This window comes from Gavia stellata, chromosome 3 (assembly GCF_030936135.1).
Source record: "Gavia stellata isolate bGavSte3 chromosome 3, bGavSte3.hap2, whole genome shotgun sequence".
Lineage (NCBI taxonomy): Eukaryota > Metazoa > Chordata > Aves > Gaviiformes > Gaviidae > Gavia > Gavia stellata.
The window spans coordinates 22,636,336-22,660,383 of record NC_082596.1 but is presented as its reverse complement, the minus strand read 5'-3'; the positions used below and the strand labels follow the sequence as shown (position 1 = coordinate 22,660,383).

The window sequence follows — 24,048 nt, the reverse complement described above, 5'->3', positions numbered from 1 at the left end:
TTCTGCATATCAAGTTACTGTTTGTGAGTCAGCAAAAATGAGTTGCTGATGACCAGTCATTTGAAAAAGAAAGCGGATGTCAATACCTGTGGTTCCTTGAGGCGTTCTGTGCATATGGAGGCATGTACTTCCTCCGTCCTCACCACTGAGGAATCTCCCACCTGGATTCTGCAGTGGCAAGGGAGTTGCAGGTCCTCACATTGCCCTTTTCATGCCTTATAGGGAGTAGGGTAGGAGCAGTCAGGTACAGCCCCAACAAATAATCGATGGCCTTACATGTTGAGTGCCTGACGTGTCTGTGCATCAAAGCGATACATCTCAAAGAACTCCAGTTCCTGTAAGGTAAGTAATTATTATCTCCTTTTTCTTCTTATGACTATTCGTACAAACAGGCAAACTGATTAAGTCTCCATGTATGAGAAAGTAAAATGGATTATGTGCAAAAGTGATGACTGCAAAAGCTAGCTGTAAAAAAAAACCCTGAATCTTTTTTGTTACCCTTTATTCTTAAAAATAAACTACCAAAAAGTCTGTCTGTCTTCCTATGAAATTTTTATGTATCTCCCTGATCTGCAGTGGCTAAACAATAAGTAGATAAATTAAATATTTGTTACTACAGACATGGGAGGAAGAACTAAGTACATTTTGACACATCCAGAGCTATTGCATAATATCTGGTGATTCATAGAAGTGTAAAGATAATAGTTTTCAAAAGATCTCAGTCTGCTTTTGAGGTTTTAAAATCTGTGGTCATCCTAAATATTCTTGGAATATAATGCTCCTGAATAACTAATCCAGTACCTTAATTCCTGTAGATATTTCTTCTCTTCTGGTGTCTGCACCTTGGAAAATAAATACGAAGCAGACTGCTTATGCATTACTGTATATTTTCCTCTGGTGATTTTATTTTCACTGGCTTTTTTTCAGAATTCTGTGTGTTCGTACAGGGCACTGAATTCTCTGAGAAATCCAGCTCTGATTAGATTCTTCAGTTGTTTCTTGGCCAGTTAATTACATTTCTTAAGCACAGTCACAAATATAGACTGAGGCATATCACTTTTATGGTTTATTCAGTAGACTGCATAGCATATTTTGAATTGGTTAGCTGTGTCCTATTATTAAAAGAGTCTGTGCAGGAGCATGTCTTTGTGATACTAAGCGTGCGGTTACATTTTGTATATTCAGTGACCCAGTATTTTGTAGCATTTCACATGAGCCGTAAGAGAAAATGAACAAAGCCTAAATGCATGAGTCATTACTTGCTGAAAGGATCTTGTATTCACATTTTTATTGTGTCCCTCAGAGTGAACATGTATGATGTTTTTTGTTTTGCAGGTATTGAAGTTTTTTTCTAGTGAATATCAGTGTAAATGTGCAGTTGTCTCCTTTTGCTGTTCTTTCAACCGGAAAGTACAATGCAGCCCCAGCATGTACTCTCCAGTTCTGATAATGGCATGAAAAGTAAGGAGCTTTAGAGAACATCGAATAAATACTACAATTATTTTTAAAAACTGTCCCTTTCACTGCAAAAAATCCCTTTAACTTTTCAAAAAATATATGCATTACTAATTTATATTAGTAGAATATAAAACAACTTTGACACTAAAACAGCTATTATATATAATTATTTCATGATATAATTAATTTTGTGGAAAGATAGGTAAAATTAGTTAAATAGTCTATGTCAGGAGTCTGGAAATTTTAATAAAGTAATTATAATAATATACTTATTGTAAAAATAATTTTGTTTCTGAATACTAGAAAAATATAATTTATTTACATTTTGGTATGTTGTTTATTCTAAGCAGATAATAGAAGTTTGACCAACCTCATTGGCTTGGAAGTAAGGGATGCTATGGATTTAAAAAGCATGATGTGTAGAGACCTCAAATTAATGAATTCACTGAAGCATGATTTTCAAGAGAGAAAATATAAGTAAAAATTGCTAAGGCTTTCTAAGCCTGAGGATCATACTTCAGGGGCATGCTGAATTTTGATAATTGAGAAATTTCCATATAAATATCTTTGGAAATGTGACAAAAGTAGGTGCAATATTCCAAACAAGATAAAGAGTATCTTTTCTTCTCTTGCTCTTGGGTTTTTGATCCAGCAGTCATGTTATGCCTTGCACAACGTCCCCATTAGATCCTGACAAGGAAAGCAGTTACACTTTTTAACTACAAGAGTATAATATGTTTAAGCTTACCTTCATTTATTTCAAAAGTATTTTACAAATACTTGTAAATTGTTTTCTATTTCAGAAGTAATATAATCTGGAATTTAGGAAAAGAGACTTGAACTTTAAAGACATTTACTTGCCATATTTGCTTTTATGTTCATTACAGAAAACATAACAGAAATATCTTTTTTACTGAACAGAATGTGGTAAAATAGCAATATTTTGATTTATATAAAGGTATAAATCTTGATCTCTGTAGAGTGGGCCAGAGAGTTCATAATCATGCACTTCATTGAAGGTTTTGATGTTAGCTGTTTAAGCACTGAAAACTGTCTTACAGTGAAACTGTCTCACGGCATTGTCAACACTCTACTGGTTAAAAGATTTGAAACCTTATTAAACCTATGGTATGGTTGCCCATAGTCTCAGCCAGCTTTCATCTCACTGACAGGTCTCTGGACGTATTGTAAAAATATGCAATATCTGTTGGTCATGCCTGGAATTACAATTGAAGTTATGTCTGTTTGGACATCTTTGTCCTTCTAAAAATCAGGCTCCCCACCAATACTTAGTTTTAGCCACATAAAATAAAGGCTGAAGTTATCCATAATAGACATTTTTCCTGACATTGTGGTTTTAATCAGAAAATATAGCTTAGTGTGAAATTTAGCAGTGAAATATCTCCTTTTTTATTCCCTTTTCGTTTTCAGGTTTAGGGGTCTGGATTTCTTTACAGGATGCCACATTATTGATCACAGTGATTGTGGTAGGACATGGTCACAGATAATAAATGTCAGATTAAGCTTTGTTATAAATGCATCATTTTGCTTTTAGCCCAATACTTTTAATTTTTTGTCTTCTTTTAATTATAGCAACAGCAAGGATCAAATGAGAAGTTTTAATAAAGACAACTACAACCAAAAAAATCCAGTGATACATGGAGTAATTATTTCCTGTTGTCAGTTTTCATTTTGAGAAATCCCAGCTTTAAATCTTGTTGGAATCTCTTGATTTCTCTGGATATGACTGAGTATGTGGACTTGATTTCATGATTTTCATTTTCAATGGGCTTTGAAACTTACTGGCTCCTGATCGTTATCCTGACTGGATAACTTTTGTGTTATTAACCACCACTACAAAACATGTGACAGGAATGTCACCTCTCAAGGAACGGGAGACAAATTCTTCAAAGATGAGGCAATACGTGTTCTGTAGTCACACTACAGAAAATTTCTAGTGATACTATAATAGTTTTTACTCTTTAGCATGATAACTTTTTTCTTTAAAAAAACCATTTTTTTAAAATGGTAATCGTAATATAAGAAAAATGTTTGTTTCAGCCATATACTTTTTTGTTAAGTTTTCTATACTGAATATTCCAAAAGAATGTTCAGACTTATAAGTGTTTTGCCATATTACAATTTATTCTAAAAAAAAAAAATTAATTATACTATAGCTAGGGCTTATTATTTTAAGAAACATTTTAATTTAAACAATTTTTCACATAGATTTCTGAAGTTCAGATTGCTATTTGTCTGGGTGTTATGGAAAAGTTATAAATAGGTTTTAAATCCCCAACAACAGCATTTCTACTGAGATGTATGTAATAAGAGCAAAATAGCTTTTCTGGTGAAGACAATCTGTCTAAAAATAATGGTTTTGGGAAAAGCCATGAAGCATGGAATCAGACGTTATGCACTTTTGAGAATTTCAGACTCCTAGCTGGAGTAAATTTGGTGCTATCAGAACCACTAAATAGGTCTCCTGATGTAATGAAGGGAACCTCATTTAGAGGAGGTGGAGGTTATGCTGCACATGCTCTCTTGCTTCTCTTTCTATTTCTTTTCCCCCAACCTTTTCTTTGAAGTTCCGCATATGTATGCTTCCGTCTTTCTTCTGTCTCTCCATTCCTTCTTATCCTGAAGACATAGAGGAATAATCTGAAGGTGGTTACATTCTGGATGTGCAGTAGCCTATCCATTGCACAACTATTTGTCCGAAGTTTTCATGAAGTTAGTCATATGTCCCCCTACTCCTTTGCATTATCCATTTGAATTCCAAATAAAGGTTTTATCCTTGCCATGGACCTCTTTATTTTTTATCTATTTGTTGCTAAAGTAACAAATTCAGAAGACTTAAGTGTTATTTCTAATCAGAGTTAGTGTGCATTGGTGTTATATGCGTCATGGTTTCCATACAAGAGAACATGGACAATCAGCATTGAAACTTCCTCATATGGCTGCAACATTGGAAGGTTTGCATACCAAACTGCTGCTTAAGTGTTCTCATACTTGTGATTTCAACCTGGACTTGTGTTCAAGGCTAGGTACCTTCCACTCTGCAATCTACAACACAATATTGCATAAGAATGGTAAAGATAACATGTTAAATCTTTTCAACTGTGAAAGTAATTGTTAATAATTGTAGAGTAATTGTACCGCTATTCCTTAGTGTACTACTTACTACAGGAAAAATGTGTGGGTCACCTCAAACCGAGAACTCTGGGAGTCTTCTAACTTAAATTGCCTTATTTAATCTTGCTATTTGCTTTGTATCCACTTCTCATATCTGCGTGTTTCAATTTTATCTCCCCTGCTGATCTTGAATCATTACTTGAGAAAAGCCTCCGTAACTCCGGTTCATATGAAGAGAGACAGTTCAAACCAAAGTCTGATTTTTGTTGTCTACCCTCAAAATGGGGTGTCTTAAAAGACGACTTGAAAAGATAGTATGATCTCTCAGAAAAAGCATCTGAAAATAAATGCTTTAAAAATATATTTTGTTGGAAGGCCTGATGCAAACAGATTCTCAAATGGAAGAGATCTGATTTGCAGTTGGACACAATCATGGCACTGTGCCTGAAAGCTAAATGCCTCTTGTTAAAAGGTGTTATAGGAATATATCGATCCTGGATCCCTGGTGTTGATAAAGTTGTGATTTTGCTATGGTCACAAGATACTTTTGATGGCAGAGAACAGGAATATGTGTGGGTTCAGGAAGAGTAACTAAAAAATGAAGTGCATATCTATATAAGGTGTATTGTTTTTTATTTGCTCTTTTGCCATCTTGTATTATTGGCTTCAATATGCCAGTCAACTATGGAACATGTAAAGAACTGGAAAGTTTAAAAAAATGCATAAGCAGAAAACAGTTTTGCAATAACACTAGTGTGCAGGTTGTGTTACTGGAACAAACCTATGTTTGGTTTTTGGGCACCACAACAAATGAACTCATGTACTAGACTATTTGGAGTATTTATGTTTTGCTGTACTACATGAAACACTAGCATAATTGTTAGGCAGCAGTTAGCTTGACAACAGAGGGAGTCAGAAAAGGAAATCATGTCTGTGTTGAAACTGTTTACTAGTCAGCTAGCTTAAGAAAGAAGTGCTGAGGACTAATTTTCTCTTGATCTTTGTGAGTAACATATATTAAAAAAACCCCTCTTGTTATGCTGGTGCTTGAGCCTGGTCATTGAATCGGGTGATAAAACTGCTTTTCATATGTCCCCATCAAAATCACTTGAGCTTTTTCACTTCCAAAAGCTGTTCGTATGAGCATTTTTATGAGGACACCTAGCACTGATGTACTGGCCCTAACCTTACTTATGCAGTCATTCCTTTTTTTATGAGATAATCATCCCAGAGGCATTTTCAGGCACCTTCAAGCTTGCCATAAACAATGAAACATGGAGACTTACACTCCTACTTGCTAAACTTGATCAAGGAGATTTACTGAAAATTAACGAGTTTGTGAGTATATATGATAAGGCCCTTATGATCTTGAATTCTTAATCTTGGCCATCCACGGTTTTTTGGAGTGCAAAAGTGCACGGGTTTGTTTTTTTTAAAGGTGAGAAATAAATTTTTATTGTCACGTTGCTAGTCTAAGGCTGATTAGGACATATGTTTCTTAGCTAACCCTCTCCTTTCCTTTGAGTTCATAGACAAGCAGGTATCAAATGCTGTAGGCAAGAAATGCTGTCCCATTCCAGACTAGAAGACTCTTTGTGGCAATATCCTCCTTAAGAAGGAAGAATAAGGGGCAAATCATTACTCACCACAGGAAGCCAGAAGACAAAGTTCATGAATAAACTAACAAAAAGATATTTGAAAATTTTGGAGTGGGAATGATAAGAAACATCTTGAAAGCAGGAATATTTTTGGGCATGTTTCTAGGCATCTAAATAAACCAGAGTATCACAGTTTGTTCCTGCACGGGTACTTAGCCCGTACTTATGCCTAGCACGTCCCACCTCCTGTACAGTGTACAGGAGCAATGTACAACACTCCCTTCTTGTTTCCCACAAGCATTGCTACTACAGAGAATGTGAAGTAATGACAGAAACTCAGATTAGAAATATCCTGGATTGCATTTTGTTTTGTGTGCATTTTTCCCAGCACCGATTTTTTTTGGTTTGATTTCTGCAGGCAGCATTTGTAAAGCTGTAATATTGATTTACAGCTTTATATTTTTGTCAAATTTTTATTAAGCAAAATTTGATTATCTCTTTGATAAAACTTCATTAGGTTTAGCGTTTATCCCATTCTTCATTCCTTCATGAGCTTCTTTGCCCATCATATCAACTAGTGCTAAATACTGATTGCAAGACATACAACTTCCAAATAAAACAATTAATGAAAACATTTTAGTCCACTGGATTGAAATGCATATCTCTGTGTTTGCTTGAAGCTCCCCTGTATTTTTAAGATAATAGCAGAGTAGTCCTGATCAAGTCCCCAGTCCAGATTCTTGCAGTATTTATAGGTTCCCGTGTTAGTCTCTCTGATTATACATGATTTGCATAAATTGCCAATCATCTCACTGTTTCTATTACAATCTTTAATCACTTTATTTTATGTGATGAATAGATGCATTATCTTTGATAATCTGGAACTGAAATCTCAAGTCCAGGTTCCTGTATAAGTGAAAGACTCTTTTTTAAATCCAGAATTTTTGAACTAAAAAAGTACCGTTTGCAGGCAGCGAGACAACATGGTCCTACCAGTGTTAGGCTGACCTGACCTGAAAATGTCTTTTGGTTCAGTAAGTGTTCTCTTAAGGCAACTTGTTGAGAAAGAGAGAAAACTGAATTTCTTAAGTTGAATTAAGACGATTACATAATTGCCAGTCTTTGCCAGCCTTGCATAGTCCTCAAGTATTTTACTGGACCAGCCTTTACCCGAGCTTGTATCTTTGATGTTCTTGACAAAGAGTTTTTAGAATGTCTGGCAAAGTGTTGGATCTCTTGGCTATGAACATACTTTCCATGTGAAGTTTGCTGTGTAGCAGAAATGTGTGTTATTCCTAATGACTTTAGAAGTTTGACTTCTTTATCTCATATTTCTTGCAGTAGTGTAAAAAAATTCCACTCGACATTCACTTAAGCCAGTGCTTTAAGAGCTATGTCAAAAGTATACATGGAATAGGGCAGCTACAGTGCCTATCAAAGCAAAGTAGGTGAACCTAGGCTGGCACTTGTCTCTAAAAGTATCTAGGGATGTTGCACTCAGAGGAACTATCCTGCTGCTATTAATGCTGGTGCAGTCTAACTTTGTTGTATGTGGTTAAACTGTCTAGTGGAACAGAGTTGTCACAAGGCACAAGAGCAGTCCTAGTGCAGAATAAGCAATCCACAAGATAAAGCATTAATGCAGCGTAGAGCAGCGTAGAGCATAGATAAAATGCTTCGCTGTTAGTTTGAATGACTGAGAAAGTCATAAAGTTCCTGTGTTTTCCAGAAGGAATTTGTGTTTTACTATTGCATTTTTATAACGTGGACTACCCTTTTGAAGTCATGGATAAAGTTTCTACTTTTGGTTAAACTGATCTAATACCTTTCTTCTCATGTATTTGTTAAACTTAAATTTTTCTTCATACGCCCAATATTTTGTTAATATTGGGCACATGCTAGCTAGAAAATGCTTCTGTATCATTAAAGTCAGTTTTTAGCCTTTACACCATTGATCAGTAACTGCACCTGAATTCTCCATTCAGAGATAGTCTCTAATGCATTATTGAAGATACTTCTAAAATAGTCTAAAAAACCAAAAAGGGGCTGAAGAAGAAATGTCTATAACTGCTAGCACAGTAATATCTTTCTATCCACTTTTGACAAAAATAGCTATTAGAAACCCATTTTTTTCTATGATGTATTGATGATGGTAATTCTCTCATGATTTTTTTCTGTGTTTAAATGTTTATATCTGTGGCAATAATTTTCTATGGATTTATGAATCAAACTCAAAATTCCAACTGAGTACCACTAGTTCTTCTCACTTTGCTACAGGAGAAGGTCCTGGGGGTATTGGTGGATGAAAAACTGAATATGAGCTGGCAATGTGCGCTCGCAGCCCAGAAAGCCAATCGTATCCTGGGCTGCTTCAAAAGAAGTGTGGCCAGCAGGTCGAGGGAGGAGATTCTACCCCTCTACTCTGCTCTCGTGAGACCCCACCTGGAGTACTGCATCCAGCTCTGGAGCCCTCAGCACAGGAAAGATGTGGACCTGTTGGAGCAGGTCCAGAGGAGGGCCACGAAGATGATCAGAGGGCTGGAGCATCTCCTGTATGAGGACAGGTTGAGAGAGTTGGGTTGTTCAGCCTGGAGAAGAGAAGGCTCCGGGGAGACCTTATAGCAGCCTTCCAGTACTTAAAGGTGGCCTACAGGAAAGGTGGGGAGGGACTCTTATTAGGGAGTGTAGTGATGGGTCAAGGGGTAACAATTTTAAACTGAAAGAGGGTAGATTTAGATTAGATATTAGGAAGAAATTCTTTACTGTGAGGGTGGTGAGATACTGGAACAGGTTGCCCAGTGATTGTGGATGCCTTATAATTGGAAGTGTTCAAGGCCAGGTTGGACGGGGCTTTGAGCAACCTGATCTAGTGGAAGGTGTCCCTGCCCATGGCAGGGCGGTTGGAACTAGATGATTAAGATCCCTTCCAACCCAAATCATTCTATGATTCTATGACATACAGCTCTAGGGAAATGGCCAGATAGTGGAAAGGTAAAAGTTCTTCAGGTAGTGCTATTAATAGCATATCATACATAAAAACCCAGATAATCTAATCTAATCCATTGCTTTGGCAAATGTCACCCGAATGATAGGGATAAATGCACTTGGTGCCACAGTAAGGCACAATATAAGGAATTTAATTTGATTTTTTTTCCTTCTCAGCAAAGTTTCAGTTATATCCGGCATTAATCTAATTTCTAGAAAAAAAACCCCTCCTGTGGAGGAAGGATCTCAAACTATGTGATCATGGTTATCCTTCTCTCATTATTATATATGAGTCTATTAATCTTGTAACTGTTTTGTTTTAGTTCACCTGGATATGCATTTCAAAATTACTACATACCATGAAGTATTCTTTAGCAATTGTAAAAGCCGAATCTGTCCAACTATCCATTTTCATTGTTTTTGTCCTGTAAAACTACAGAAACTTGATCTTCGCTTTCTGCTCTGTCAACTCAAGCATCCTGAATGTCTTTCATAGTCTCTTGCAGTTAGCATGGGTCCCCAGCCTAACATCCAGTTGCTCTCATGCTTGAAAAGTGCTTCAGTGAGCATACATTTAACATTTCTTGTTGCTTAGGTCAACAATGGAAGTAAAGGTTAACTTAAAATATAGTACAGATCCCAATCTGACAACAACAGTACCGAGAGTGATGAAGTCATCACTAATGTCTAAACGCTTTCACGAGTGTCTTCACAAAGTGTTTTAAATCATCGCTTTCCTTAATTACCTTTTTGCTGTTCCTTTACTGTGTTCTTAGCTGATTGCTCACATTTTACTTAAGACTGAGTTATTGAGAGTACTCTGTAATTTTTAGAATAGACTTGTGTTATTGAAGGTGCTGAGAACCTGTACGACTTGAACAATTCCCTCTCAGTATTTCTCAGCTATTTGACAGTTGAGTCTAGTTGGTCTTGGTTGCCCTTCTTTTTATTAGTTCTCATACCTGTTCTAGAAATGCTGTTGTTGATGGAAGAAGTGACCAATGTTAGGTCAAAAATCTTTTGATACACAGCTGAACTTTAGTTAGAATTCCATCATTTGCATCTTGACTTTTGAGAATCCTACTGAAAACTGTCTTCTTGGGTAATGCAGGTTATGTTCATGACTGGAGCTGTAAAGCATTAATTACTTGGGATGTTTATATACACATGGAGTTACAAAATGAGCATTCATTTCTCCTGTGGAATATAAAAAGCTGGCATCTTATTTTCTTTTTTTAAGTAAGACTAGAGTAATTAAGTCTATCTTCATTGCAGTAGAATGCAGACTACATCTCAGGGCTTGTTTACATTACAAGACTAGATTTATTTTAATTGTTTCATTTTAAAGTGCCTTTGATACCTACACAACTTTCTTGGAAGAGACATAGTTATATATTTCATTAAATTTTCTTCATGGCTATTGTGTTTCTAGTAGTTCTCCAAGGACTATTCAACAGTGGCTTGCTTCCTGCTAGAAGAGGTCGGTATTATCCTCCGTATGTTTTATACTGTTGTCATCTTGACTGGAGGCCACCTTTCCATATAAATGCTGCTAGGCAGCCAGGGTTATCCTTTTCACTTCCAGGTGTTCACTTCCACACGCTTCCTAGAGTAGCTAGTGATCTTCCATATGGATTTTTGTGAAGATCAGGGAATAAATTTTCTTCTTTGGAAAGCTGCATGTTGAGCCTCTTTTATGGAAGACTTGCTCTAGTGCAGACAACTCCAAGAGACTATCAGCAACTAAGACGGGAAACATCCAGAGCTGGTCTCAGCACTGCAGAAAAGCAAAGTAGCTCTGGAAGAAGCACCTAATTCAGGGATCTACACTGGATATCTGAGGATGACCCTGCTCTCTTTGCTGTTTCAAGAAACCGGGTTGTTGTTATGCACATGATGTTGTTACTACGTGGTAGTGTGGTGGGAAGCTTTTCACATAGCGTCTCTGAAAACCCAGGCAGCACAGGCATGGTGGACATCTCCTTTCCTCCTGTCTGAGCCCTGGGATGTAAACTGAAGGACGTCTGTCTAGGCAGCTGTAACTGTTCAATCCTGTGCATTGGGATGCACACTTGGGCTCACATGAGGACTGTGGATTGAGAGACCAGTACTTAAACTATTGTGGACCAAGTTCTTTTAGCTTGAAAAACATTGTAAAGTCATGTCCACCAATATATAGTACAGGTGCTATAGCTTTTCACAGAAATACAAATTATTTTTCTGTAAAATTTTGGTCTGCTCCTGTATTGGCTAGAGTTAGGTGCTGCTTTAAAAATACACAGATTTAATCCTGTCTCACCAGCATATTGAGAATGACAGTCGAATTGAAAATTTAAAGTTTAAGGTACCATGGTAATTTTCAAGAGTTATTGAATGCACCTGTCTCATTTCATAGTGGTCCAGCTGATGTTCCCTGGGATGAACATGTTTAGCTTGCCAGCTTTGTGCAGAAGCTCATTGATGAGCCCCCACTGATTTAATGCACTGGATTTAATAATGGGCCTTTACCTCACATTACTGAAGAAATTGGACATTTTCATAGCATTTTTTTTCTGCTTGCTCTTTTGTGGAGGCATCAAAACAGCTCAGTACGACCTACTTCATCTCTTTCAGACTGAAATATGAACCACAGAGATATTTTAAAACATAAGTTCATTGTATGATATCACATATATATTGTAATTATGGATACAAAAAAGAGAGAAAAAAAAATATCCACTGACTCACACTCATTAGTAAAGTTACAGTTTCAGGAGTTCAAAAATCCAAAACAGCCTGCAGAGATGTTCTTAGGCAAAACAATTCTCATATGACCATCCATCTTGCTGATATTTTCTTACTGTTTGATCATTATTGAAGTAGCTCTCTTTTTTATGTAGTGGTGATAATACCCTAATAATAATGGAGTGTTTCTTTGAAAGAAAATTCTCCTCTTCATCAGAGTTAAAGGTTTCCTTTGAAAAACCAGGATACTTTCAACTGCTGGGAAAAGCACCTGCTGAATGATCCCTGTAGTAAGAACCTGAAACACTTTAAAAAGATTAGACTCAAAATTAGATGCAATAATGTATAGATGAAGTGTATTATGATATATTCTCTGTGATGGCTGAGGGAAAAAACTTTGGTGTCAGAATGCCTTTTCTAGGAGTATGAACTCACTATTATTGAGGTGGAAAGAATCTAGGTTGCTGCTAAGTCTATTTTTCCCATGTCATGCCATGTTATCATAGCTTAAATTTATTACAGTCAAATTTGGCTGGGGTGTGGTGCTTTATTAAACATAATTTATCTGTAAGCTAGTTTGCATAGATAGAGGATACCTTGTTTGTGAAATCGTGGAAAAATGTGTTAAAATTATTTAATGCAAATGAGACTGTCTACATATATGCTTTCTATCATTTTCACATTCTCACCATATGTTGAAAGTGAGTTCTGATGACTGTTGCTGGAAATAATTAGTCCATTCATTTTCACTGTTTTCTTTTCAAATGGTATGTAAAAAAATGTATTTTCAGTTCTATAGTATGTTCAACACATCAGACTAAAGAAGCTACTACAGCTATTTTAGCCGAACGGTTGAAAATTATGTCAAAATTTGACTTGTTACAAACTAAAAATAAGAGATATTATATAATTTCTTTTGAGACCTAGAACACAAAGAAGATTCTGGACCTAGTAACACAAAACATGAAATACTGGAACTGCACAATTTTAAAAATAGTTTAAATTAAATGCCTTGACCAGCATGTACATTTGTAGGCAATAGTTCTGTAGCAAGGCACTAATCAGCTAAGTACCGTAATCCTCCTTAAAGGGTAAATTCTTACTTGACCTCCAGCTATATACAGCACATGGTAACAGCATTAAACTATAACACTCCTCTCATGCTCTCAATAGCTTCCCATTGGGTCAGCTCTCTGACTTGAATTGCTGTTGTTTTATATACTAGACTTTTTTTTTCCTAGATGCCTTATATTTTGTAACTGCATTTTGGGGGAAGGGAGAGGATTGTAAAATATATCTAAAAAATTGTGTCTCAAAATTAAGAGACTGTTCATATGATTTCACTGAACCTAGAGGATTAAATGAAAGACCTAGCCAGAACAGAAATTGATGTATTCTCATGAACCCGAGGCTTCTTACTTCCCAGATGTGCAGTGGCTGATCAAGAGGTAAAGCAGGGAAGAAAGATACTGAATGTGTTGTGTGAAAACAATGTGTAACATTCAGCATTTTTTGCCCTTTTGGGGCATGATTAGGAAGATATTTTTTGCTTTTAGCAAAAAAAGCTCAATGGAAGTATGGAAAAACTTTTTATTGTGCTTCAGATATATGAGAACAGTATCTTTAATGAAGTCTTATGCTTTTCTTTAAATTAGTATTTTAAATTGTATTATATTTTCTGTGACAAAAATATTTCTTGAAAAGTTGGATTTCTTTTCATAAAAATAGTATATGCATAATTTTGGAATTTTCTTGTATTTTATATTGTTTTAAATCCTTTTTAGTGACAGTTCAGTAATGTAGTAACTCATTCTTATGTTTTAATGTTTCTGTGACCTGCTGTTCTTTTAACAGCCCGAATCCTGCTGTATGACAGCTGTTAATTGATTCCACCCTTCTGCAAATGATTTCTGTGGTGTCAGTACTGAGACAGATAACTAGAATGCACATTCTGACCAATTATTCTTGAAAGCAACTTAATCCATTTAGCATTGTTGTTATTATTAGCTTTTTTAACAAGAGATTTTACTGAAAAAGTAGGTAAGATATTTTTTGTTTATATATTAAGTGGGAATAACTTGCAAAATATTAATTTTGAAAATGTTCAAAAGTAGAAATAAAGAAAAATCTCAGGATGTTTGACCTATTTGTAAAAGGTAGCTGAATGAACAGTAAGATTAAAATATAGTTATTTTATTTCTCTCTTTGCAGTTCTCTAAAATCAAATTATATGATATAAGGGCTACTGAAAACAGTCAAAATAAAGGACAACAAAGCCATTTCTACTGATAGTCCCATTTTACTATCTGTGATGTTCTTGATGTAATAAAAACCCATGAAATGAACTTATTACCTAAATATTTGTAGATTAGCAAGGGATACTTAAAATCACTAGTTTTGTTCAGCAGTTCCTAATTTTTTCCATAAGATTATAACTCTTTTCCCCACACAAATTGAAATTATCCCTTGAAAGCTGCAATGCTGAATTTTTGCTGAATTGCTTGTGTAGAAAATATGTGATTCTGAAGTAATTGTATTGTTTTATATGTCTGTGCTATCATGTCAAGTTCAAAGAAAAGTTGTTATCAGTGGTGAATTTAATTATGTTAATGTTTTGTTACTACAGATTTCCTTTTCTTCTGTTGATACCAGCCTGCAGTCAGTGAATTTATATTTTCAGATAAAATCTAATCGAGATCAACATCTGCAGTATCACTCTCATGCTTCAGTAAATTTTATAATCATCATTGTAAACTTAATTTATTATTGTTTGGAGACATTTAGCTGGAAAGTATTTTAATGGTTCAAAATATGGTTGCTATAAAATAAAATTTATAAGGCATGGCTGAAATGAGAAATGAAATGAAGTCTCAGATGAACTTAGTGAATTGCTTAGATTCCGAGTGTTAGATGTACTTCAGGGCAGCCTGTTTAAAACTATATTGGTCAAGAAATGCAATAAATACCTTTTCTTTTTATCAGAGTAGTGTGTTTAAATTAATCACCTTGCAAATCGTGCATTGGTTGCTTATGTTCTTTCGCTTTTTGGGGAGGGTGAGAAACCAAGGAGTGGGGAACAGACAGATCAGAAGATTAATCTAGTATAAAACTAGACAGCATAGAAGAACTGCAAAAAGAGATCTTGGTAGAGACTGGAACTGTTTAGAGGTCAGAAAAAGCTATTTTTTCAATATGCTGGAGCCATAGCTGCTTTGGAGAGTGTGCAAAATGATTTCTCATGCACAATGTGACTCAGCAAAAGCAAAAGTTATAAGCAGAGAATGAGAAAAGGAGTTAAATCAATACCGCCTAGTCTCTTAAAAACACTGCCAAAAATAGGTATACATTTTGCACATTCTTCAGTATGGCAAAGGAAGTCTGTAGAAATGCTTTTGTAAGAGTACATTACAGTGAGAGGGTAGGACCCTCCCTGAGAAAGGCAGCCAGATCTTAATTTTGCACGGCAAGTTTTCTGGGTTCGGTGCACTCACGGGAGTTTCGGTTGCAAGGTCCGGAGTGTGTTCAGCTCACCTTCCTGCAGCCCAGGAACTTTTTTGCAAGGTGTCATGATGGTGTTTTATCTGCTCCCTGTCACTTTTGTTTTAAAACAAGTGCCTGAATGTCTGTTGAATAATATAAAACATGGAAGTATAAAAGTTTAGAATAGTAGAACTATTCTTATATGATCACTCAGGAACCAACAAATTCTGTTTTCCTGACAGGAGCCATATAGTAAAGGAGAGACAAAGCTGTGCTCAGTGTTTGATGAGGTCTCTAACAAGAAGCCCAGTCTCTTGCATGGCTTTCGTGACAGAGTTCCAGTGGGAAATGTGACTTTTTACCTACTCTGAATGATTCTTTCTTGTACTGAAAGGATCACATTTTGAAAAGAGTTAAGCAAAATTACAGTATGTGCAGGAGAAATATTTTCAGTTTTAGTTTTCCAGTCAATTTTATTCCTTGCTGATTTATAGGAAACAGAGAACAAAATATTAAAGTATTGTCTAGTAAATTATAATTAGCTCTTACAAGCAGGTGACCAATATTCAGTTTTCATGTAGCTGATGATGGCTCAGGCCCACTGAGCCCTTACTATTTTTTAATGGACCCAAACCTTCTTATTTTTAAACATTTCCAAGTAAATTGAGATGAATTCAGGTACCCATATGTGTGAATATGTCTTTAGAATGATATTTTCTTGAAAATTTTCTCCAGTTCAGGTGTGTCTTCTATTGGTCTGAGAACAAGATTAGTAGCCAGGAAGATCGACACCCGGCTGAATATGAGCCAGCAGTGTGCCCAGGTGGCCAAGAAGGCCAACGGCATCCTGGCTTGCATCAGAAATGGTGTGGCCAGCAGGAGCAGGGAGGTAATCATGCCTCTGTACTCGGCTCTGGTGAGGCCGCACCTCGAATACTGTGTTCAGTTTTGGGCCCCTCACTACAAGAAGGACATTGAGGTGCTGGAGCGTGTCCAGAGAAGGGCGACGAAGCTGGTGAGGGGTCTGGAACACAAGTCTTATGAGGAGCGGCTGAGGGAGCTGGGGTTGTTTAGCCTGGAGAAGAGGAGGCTGAGGGGAGACCTTATCGCTCTCTACAACTACCTGAAAGGAGGTTGCAGAGAGGTGGGTGTTGGTCTCTTCTCCCAAGTGACTAGTGACAGGACTAGAGGAAATGGCCTCAAGTTGCGACAGGGGAGGTTCAGGCTAGACATTAGGAAAAAGTTCTTCACTGAGAGAGTGGTGAAACACTGGAATAGGCTGCCCAGGGAGGTGGTAGAGTCACCTTCCCTGGAGGTATTCAAGGAGCGTGTGGATGTGGCATTGTGGGATGTAGCTTGATGGACATGGTGCTGTGTGGTGTTGGATGGGTTGTGGCTTGTTATTGTTGTTGTGTGGCGTGGGTTTTGTGGTTGTGGTTTTTTTTTTTTTTTTTTTTTTGTTGTGGGTTTTTTGATGTTGTGTGTTGTTTTTTTTTTCCCCCCCCCCCCCCCCCCCCCCCCCCCCCCCCCCCCCCAGGTTGGACTCGATGATCTTACAGGTCTTTTCCAACCGTACTGATTCTGTGATCTGAGATCTAGTTTTGACTGTGATATAAGTACTTTATATATTACAATGTTGTTGAATATCCGTGGCTTCTGAAATGTGATGGAAACTTACCTTTTAAAATTTCCTTTTCCTCAGTACGCTTGGGTTGATTTTTAAAAAATCTAAATCAAAGCAGAAGAGTGTTTTCTCTTCAAGGAAGAATACAAATGAATGACAAAGACTTTCAAGCTATTTAGTTCCATTACTGAAATCAGAACCATCAAAGCAGAATAGCTGTCTTACATTCTTCTGTGCCATATTTTAAGTACTTTCTTCCTATTGTAGTGTGTGAGAGTTGAATAATTTAACTTTATGAGCAGCAGGTCGGGTTACAATCAAGCTATTTGCTTTTTCATAGTACTAGTGATATCTGTAGTGCACTGCAAATAAGGTTTCCATCAGTGTAAGGTTAAGAGATGTGTGTTAAAAGACCAAATGTCATGTATTGATAAATTACAATTAAAAAAAAAAAAAGTTGATAATTAGTAGAAAATAAGCTTCATTTTCTATAAATGAAAAAATAATATTTATAGAATGTGCCTGACGAAGAGATTTGTGCAGGTTCTAGAGTTTTCTAACCATAATAGATATTTTATTTTATTATTGTTTCAAAGAAGCAGTAATTACAATGGCCTGGAGGATTTTTCAGTGGTGTGGTAACCTTTTCAGAAAAGGTGGTAATCCTTCTGACAAGAGATATATAGTGCTTAGCTGAGCTGGCAGCTGAAGGGTGCATATCAGAGCTGTTGACACATATTTAAAGTTCTCTTAACTTTTAATATTCCAGGAAAGTCCTGGAAAGGCAGAAGTAGTAATTTTCTGTGGTATATGTAGCTGGAAGTACATGAGGAAAGGCTTTCATTAAGGTACGTTTAAGGTAGTTAATGGTGAGAAATAGATTAGACAAAGGCTCATGAAGGTGAGTGAGCATTAGCTTGTGATCTAAAAATAACAGCAGATTTTTAATAGTAGTGACCGGCCATAAGTTTTCACAAGTACTGTTCATCCTACCATGATTTAATAACACTGGTTAAAATGTATACCATACATTGTACAACTGTGTTTGTAGCAGGTATTTTTAAAATGAAAAAAAGTGACTAATTGTAAAGTGGGGCTAATTGTGGTGTGATGACCAGTAAAGAGAATGACAGGCTTGAATACTAAGTGGTATGGTGACTGCTGGGCATGATGAACCCTCTCCTGCCAGCAAGGTTTCTGGCCAATCAGGTGTATAGATACGGTTAATTTATTTCTGATGCATAGGATTACAACTTCTGGCATTTGATCCTGGTAGTGAAGTTAGATCCCTTCAGCAGGGATGAAAATAATTAGAAAGGGAGTTTGATAGTGCCAATCAACATAGGCCAGGAATTAAATTAGTTACTTTTATCTATCATACTGCTTTCTCTGAAGAAAAAGGCTGCATTTTCAGGAAGGTCCTTGTTCTTGCATGTGGTCTAGTAGTTGCCACATGCAGGGCACCTGTGTAAAGCTTTGTCCTTCATGAAAGGTTGGAACAGATTGAGGACCCAGCCGATCTTTACATTAGTCAGCCATAGATGGTGTTCCTATATTCATGTCTTAGCAACAAAATGGAGGAAAGGCAATCACTGCTTGTGGTAAATATAACAGACAAGGTTTGAAAATGTTTGTGTAAGAGGTATAAAAATATAATGCTAAAGTGGCACATCTTCCTCTCATTAACATAGTTCATGCTAGAAACAAGGTTGGATTTTTTAGTAAATCTTGTGCCAGTTCCTCAGATGATGTGTTTTCCTGATAAAAGTACATTTGCCTCAGAAAAAAGTCTACAATAAGTGTTTTTACTCATACAGAAATGCCATCCTGTTTATCCCCCCAGCCTCTCCCCCCATGACTTTGTAGCAGCAATGGTTCCAGAGAGATTTGTCCACTATTCTTTGCATCCATATGAGGACACTATGACATGGAGTCGTATATATACACACACTTGTATATGTATGTGTGTATATATATAAATGTAATGTCCTATAGGTAGCTAAACCAAATCTCACTATTCTGTTGTTTATATTACTATAGATACATATATGCAGATGTTTAATCCTGAAGAATGTGTACACTCAGTCTGCTCCAAGGCACAGATAAGATTTGTGAAACTAGATTCTATATGGTTTTGTGTGTTACACAGTTCATGATGGAGTTGATCCTAGAAACCATACTCTCTAGAGTGTTTTGATGTCTTGGAGGATCAAATCTATGCAAAAATCTGTGGCTGTGAATGCAACTTGATCCATACGTAATACACTCTGAGTATACACAGTGTGAGTATTAACAGTAGAGTATGTGTACATTCCATGTGCACACATATTTGTCTCAATCTTGCAATGAGAGCCACATGGATGAATGTCATATCTGTTGAGTGCCATTTATTCCAATTGGATTTGCGTAGACATAAAAGATTTTGCCTATATGGGGGACAGAATTGGGAAGGGGAAATTGGCACGGTTTTATTATAGGCATGGCAACAATTTTCAGTGATGTAGGTAATTTGTTTTTGGAAGAACTTATTTTGTGATGTGGCGTATTTTTCATCCGCTGAAGTATTTAAATGAAAAATATTTATCTTCCTTAAAATAAGTTTCCACATCTAGTCTCTGTGGTCTTAATGAAAACTTCTATGTCTTTGCAAACTCTCTGGGTTCTGGTAGTTCTGTTGTCCTAATTGTCTGTTCCGGTTGGCCATTCTGGTTTTAGACTTACAAAACTCTGTTCATGTCACATTAGAATGATTCAACTTGAGTTCCCAGTAGCAGAATCCACAGAGTTTTTGTTAAACTTACAGAGGTTATAATTTGTGCTGGTACTAACATGACACTTTAAGAAGACAGATAGGACATTTTAGCTTCACCATAAGCAAATAGGCATCCAAATGATGCTTATATCACTTGTCGTGCTTCACAGGGAAAGTTGCGTTTTTGCAAGATTGAATTAGTTTCCTCATTTGCAGATGCCATTGTAAGGCTAAAGTACTTTAATATTTACAATGCAAGATTGGGTCCAAATCTTTCAAGCACAGTTTAATGACCCTGTATGGTACCTAAGACAGGATGCCAATTTGCTATTCACCGTCCTGCACACACTCTGCTCAGACAGTTGTGTTTTTCCCTTGCTGAGCAGAGACTGCCTTTCTTTTCTGGCTGTGAGAAGAGCATTTCTCTCCCACTAGCTAGGCAGAGCCCTTTCTACTTTTCTGGGCACCAAGAAGAGCCTGTTTTTCTGTCTCCCCTTCACTAAGTTGAAGCCTTTCCTTTCCTTATCCCTTCTAGGACAACTGTGGCAACAACAGGGCTGTGTCTTTGCTTTCCTTTTTCCCATCCTTCCTGACATTAGGCAGGATCTCCTGGTTGCTGCCTGCAAGGCTGCCCTTCAGGATCAGTGGCCATTTGTGAGGGTAGAAAACATTTTCAAAGGGATCTTAGTTATAAAGTTAGAACTAAATATAAGAGGAAAGGGCTGAGAACACAAAAATAGGTTCACATACGTAATTTCATTACTTAAAGCTTGAGCTGATCTATCTTATCCCAGAGAAGGGCCACCTTTTAATCTCTTTTTTCCACACCTGGGATCTTTGCCCCAGTTTCCTGCAGGTAACTCCTTCAGATCCATCTGGGGTCAAAAATTAAGTACGAATCTGGACGTGTCTGGAAGAAACATTTTAAATGCTCATTACCCTGTTAGGATTGATAAAATGCTCATTACCCTGTTAGGATTGATCTGAAGCTCCAGCTTGTTTTTTCCCTATGAATCACTACTCCCTATTTAATTGATCCCTTCTAATCAAGTAGCAAACAATATCGTATCAAACAACAGAACATATAACATTCATAATGTATTCCAGACACATCCTCTATTAAAATATTGCATATAAAAAAATCACATGCTTCACTCAATCATTTGTTGGTGTCAGGAAAGAATATCTACTGATAATTCTTCTATCACCTTCTTCTGAAGCCTCAGAAGTTGTCTATGGCTAGATATCATCTATGACAAAGAGGCAATGCTTAACGTGGTACAGGAACTCCATTCTGGCGTCTGGCTGGTGTGTCTTGCTCAAATGCTTGGACTAATACTATTGCCATCCCTATAGGGATGTAAAGGATTTTTTTGTCAAGTCAGACAGGCAGGACTTTGAAGCTCTTTCCCTTCTTAGGCAACACAAAAAATGTTTTGTTTTCTGAGTTGAGGTCTTCTGAGTTCATCTGATTTAGACAAGTGCTGTCATTGGATCTTTGTCTGTCCTGTTTTCTGCCCTTGGCACACTTCATAGTTTTGTGGGAACTGAAATGTATGTGTCATGGTTTAACCACAGTCGGCAACTAAGCACCACACAGCCGCTCGCTCACTCCCCCCAGGTGGGATGGGGGAGAGAATCGGAAGAGTAAAAATGAGAAAACTCATGGGTTGAGATAAAGACAGTTTAATAGGTAAAGCAAAAGCCACGCATTGAAGCAAAGCAAAATAAGGAATTAATTCACCACTTCCCATCGGCAGGCAGGTGTTCAGCCATCTCCAGGAAAGCAGGGCTCCATCACACATAACAGTTACTTAGGAAGACAAATGCAATCACTCTAAACGCCCCCTCCCCTTCCTCCTCCTTCCCCCAGCTTTGTATTACTGAGCACGATGTCATATGGTATGGAATATCCCTTTGGTCACTTGGGGTCAGCTGTCCCGGCTGTGTCCCCTCCCAACTTCCCGTGCACCCCCAGCCTACTGACTGGTGGGGCGGTGTGAGGAGCAGAAAAGGCCTTGAGTCTGTGTAAGCACTGCTCAGCAGTAACTAAAACATCCCTGTGTATCAACACTGTTTCCAGCACGAATCCAAAACACAGCCCCATACTAGCTACTATGAAGAAAATTAACTCTATCCCAGCCAAAACCAGCACAGCATGTTTTCAAGCAATAGTGGCTGCTAAAATATCAAACTAACTGAATGATCCATCTAGCCTTAATTTCTATGGTGATTATAAAATCCTATGAAATAGAAGTATATGGTCAAGTTACACCGCTGTAAAATGATTACAAAGGATTATAAAATTTTGATACTTGCGAAGCAGTTATGACTACAAAGTAGCATCAGTATTTGTATTCTATAGTTTATAATATTGCATTAGCATTTTTCCTTTAAAACCGTTTTTGATTTAAACTGTGCACCATAAGCAGATTTGTAGCATGACATGCTTTCTTTATTTTCGTACAGAAAATGCGTGAGCACATTCACAAAGCAATGCAATGAACGGATTTTTTTTCGCATCAGCTGATCATTCTATCATTTAATTAGCATTAACGGTACATTTGTGCTACAAGAAATATTGACAGAATTCTCTTTCTTCTTTCTTGTTACGATTATTTAGGAAAAGAAGCCCATCAATATCAAGAGAACAGAACAGAAGATACGACCAAAGGGACGAGAGAGACGAATATTCACAGTATGCTACATCAGACAGTGCGATGCCCAGGTCACCATCAGATTATTCAGATAGGCGGTCGCAGCGTGGGCCTCAGTTATATGAAGAACCTGAACTGGGTGATTATAGAGATTCCAACAGAAGGAGTCGCAGGCGTTCCAAGGAGTATCCGGTAGAAGAGGAAGATGCACAAAACAGGGAAGAATATGAAAGGCAGCGGAGGGAAGAGGAATACCAGGCACGATACCGAAGTGATCCTAATTTGGCTCGTTATCCAGTCAAGCCACAACCATATGAGGAACAAATGCGTATCCATGCTGAAGTGTCCCGAGCACGTCACGAACGGAGACACAGTGATGTCTCATTGGCAAATACTGAGTTGGAAGATTCTCGGATGTCTATGCTGAGGATGGAACGACCGTCAAGACAAAGATCAGTGTCTGAGCGCAGGGCTGCCATGGAAAACCAACGTTCATACTCTATGGAAAGAACTCGAGAGGCTCAGGGACCAAGTCCCAATCGTCAGAGGACCACAAATCATAGCCCTCCTACACCTAGGAGGAGTCCAATTCCTCTGGAAAGACCAGACATGAGGCGCTCTGATTCATTGAGGAAACAACACCATTTGGATCCCAATTCTGCCGTACGGAAAACAAAACGTGAAAAGATGGAGACCATGTTACGGAATGATTCACTCAGCTCAGACCAGTCTGAATCTGTCAGACCTCCACCACCAAAGCCCCATAAAACGAAAAAGGGAGGTAAAATGCGCCAGGTTTCACTAAGTAGCTCAGAAGAAGAACTGGCATCCACTCCAGAGTATACGAGTTGTGATGATGTAGAGATTGAAAGTGAAAGTGTCAGTGAAAAAGGTAAGATTCCTAATTTTTTGACTGTTTCAATATATAGTTGTGGTTTAGTTTCCATTCCATTGTATGTTTATTTTGCCCATTAGAATTTATTGCAACCACATATCTACAGCCCTTCATAGATGACTCAAGTTTATTGTGATGGGAGTTGTTTTTTTCTGATTTTGTGTTTCATTTACTTAAATCTAGATTTAATGATTTACATGGAAAAGAATATCACAGCTACTAGAAGTATTTGGATATGTTAAAGGAAAAAACATGCCTATTGAAAAACCTGTTAAATAAATCTGCAAAGTATCTAAAGCTGGGCTGTCATATAAGGCCATGGTTTCATGTCCATTAATACCAGATTTGCGTACTCCTGGATCACAATGAGTACATATTTGATCTGGATCAAGTGTGGGCGCATGACCGCATTTCTGTTGTATTAACTGGAACACATGATACAGAGTTTGTGCCAGTTTCATGCTGGCTGCTGCAGGTTAAAGAGCATCTGATCTGCAAAAAACCCTGTGTGTATGAAGTTAACCCATTCAAGTTTTTAAACAAATTTAAAATGACTCGTGTGGTTTATACCAATGGAGATTTCTTTTTGCTGTGGGGCTATGGTGTTTTTTGGTTTTAGTGCTTTTTAGGATTCATGATGTTGGAGTTACTCCATTGTCAGAAATAAAAGCTAAGATTAATTGAAATGATTCCCAACCTATTGAAAGGTAATGTATGACTCAAATACGAAAGCATTGGGG

General features: G+C 37.3%; 1 protein-coding gene across 40 annotated transcripts in view; it reads left to right on the top strand.

Annotated features, from left to right (window-relative positions):
- RIMS2 (regulating synaptic membrane exocytosis 2) overlaps positions 1-24,048 on the top strand; it is a 488,690-nt gene that overhangs the window by 190,076 nt on the left and 274,566 nt on the right. For all 40 annotated transcript variants that reach the window (XM_059815848.1, XM_059815828.1, XM_059815837.1 and 37 more), the window contains one exon: positions 22,380-23,305. In XM_059815848.1, coding sequence (XP_059671831.1) covers positions 22,380-23,305 — 926 coding nt within the window. The remainder of the gene's footprint in view (positions 1-22,379; positions 23,306-24,048) is intronic.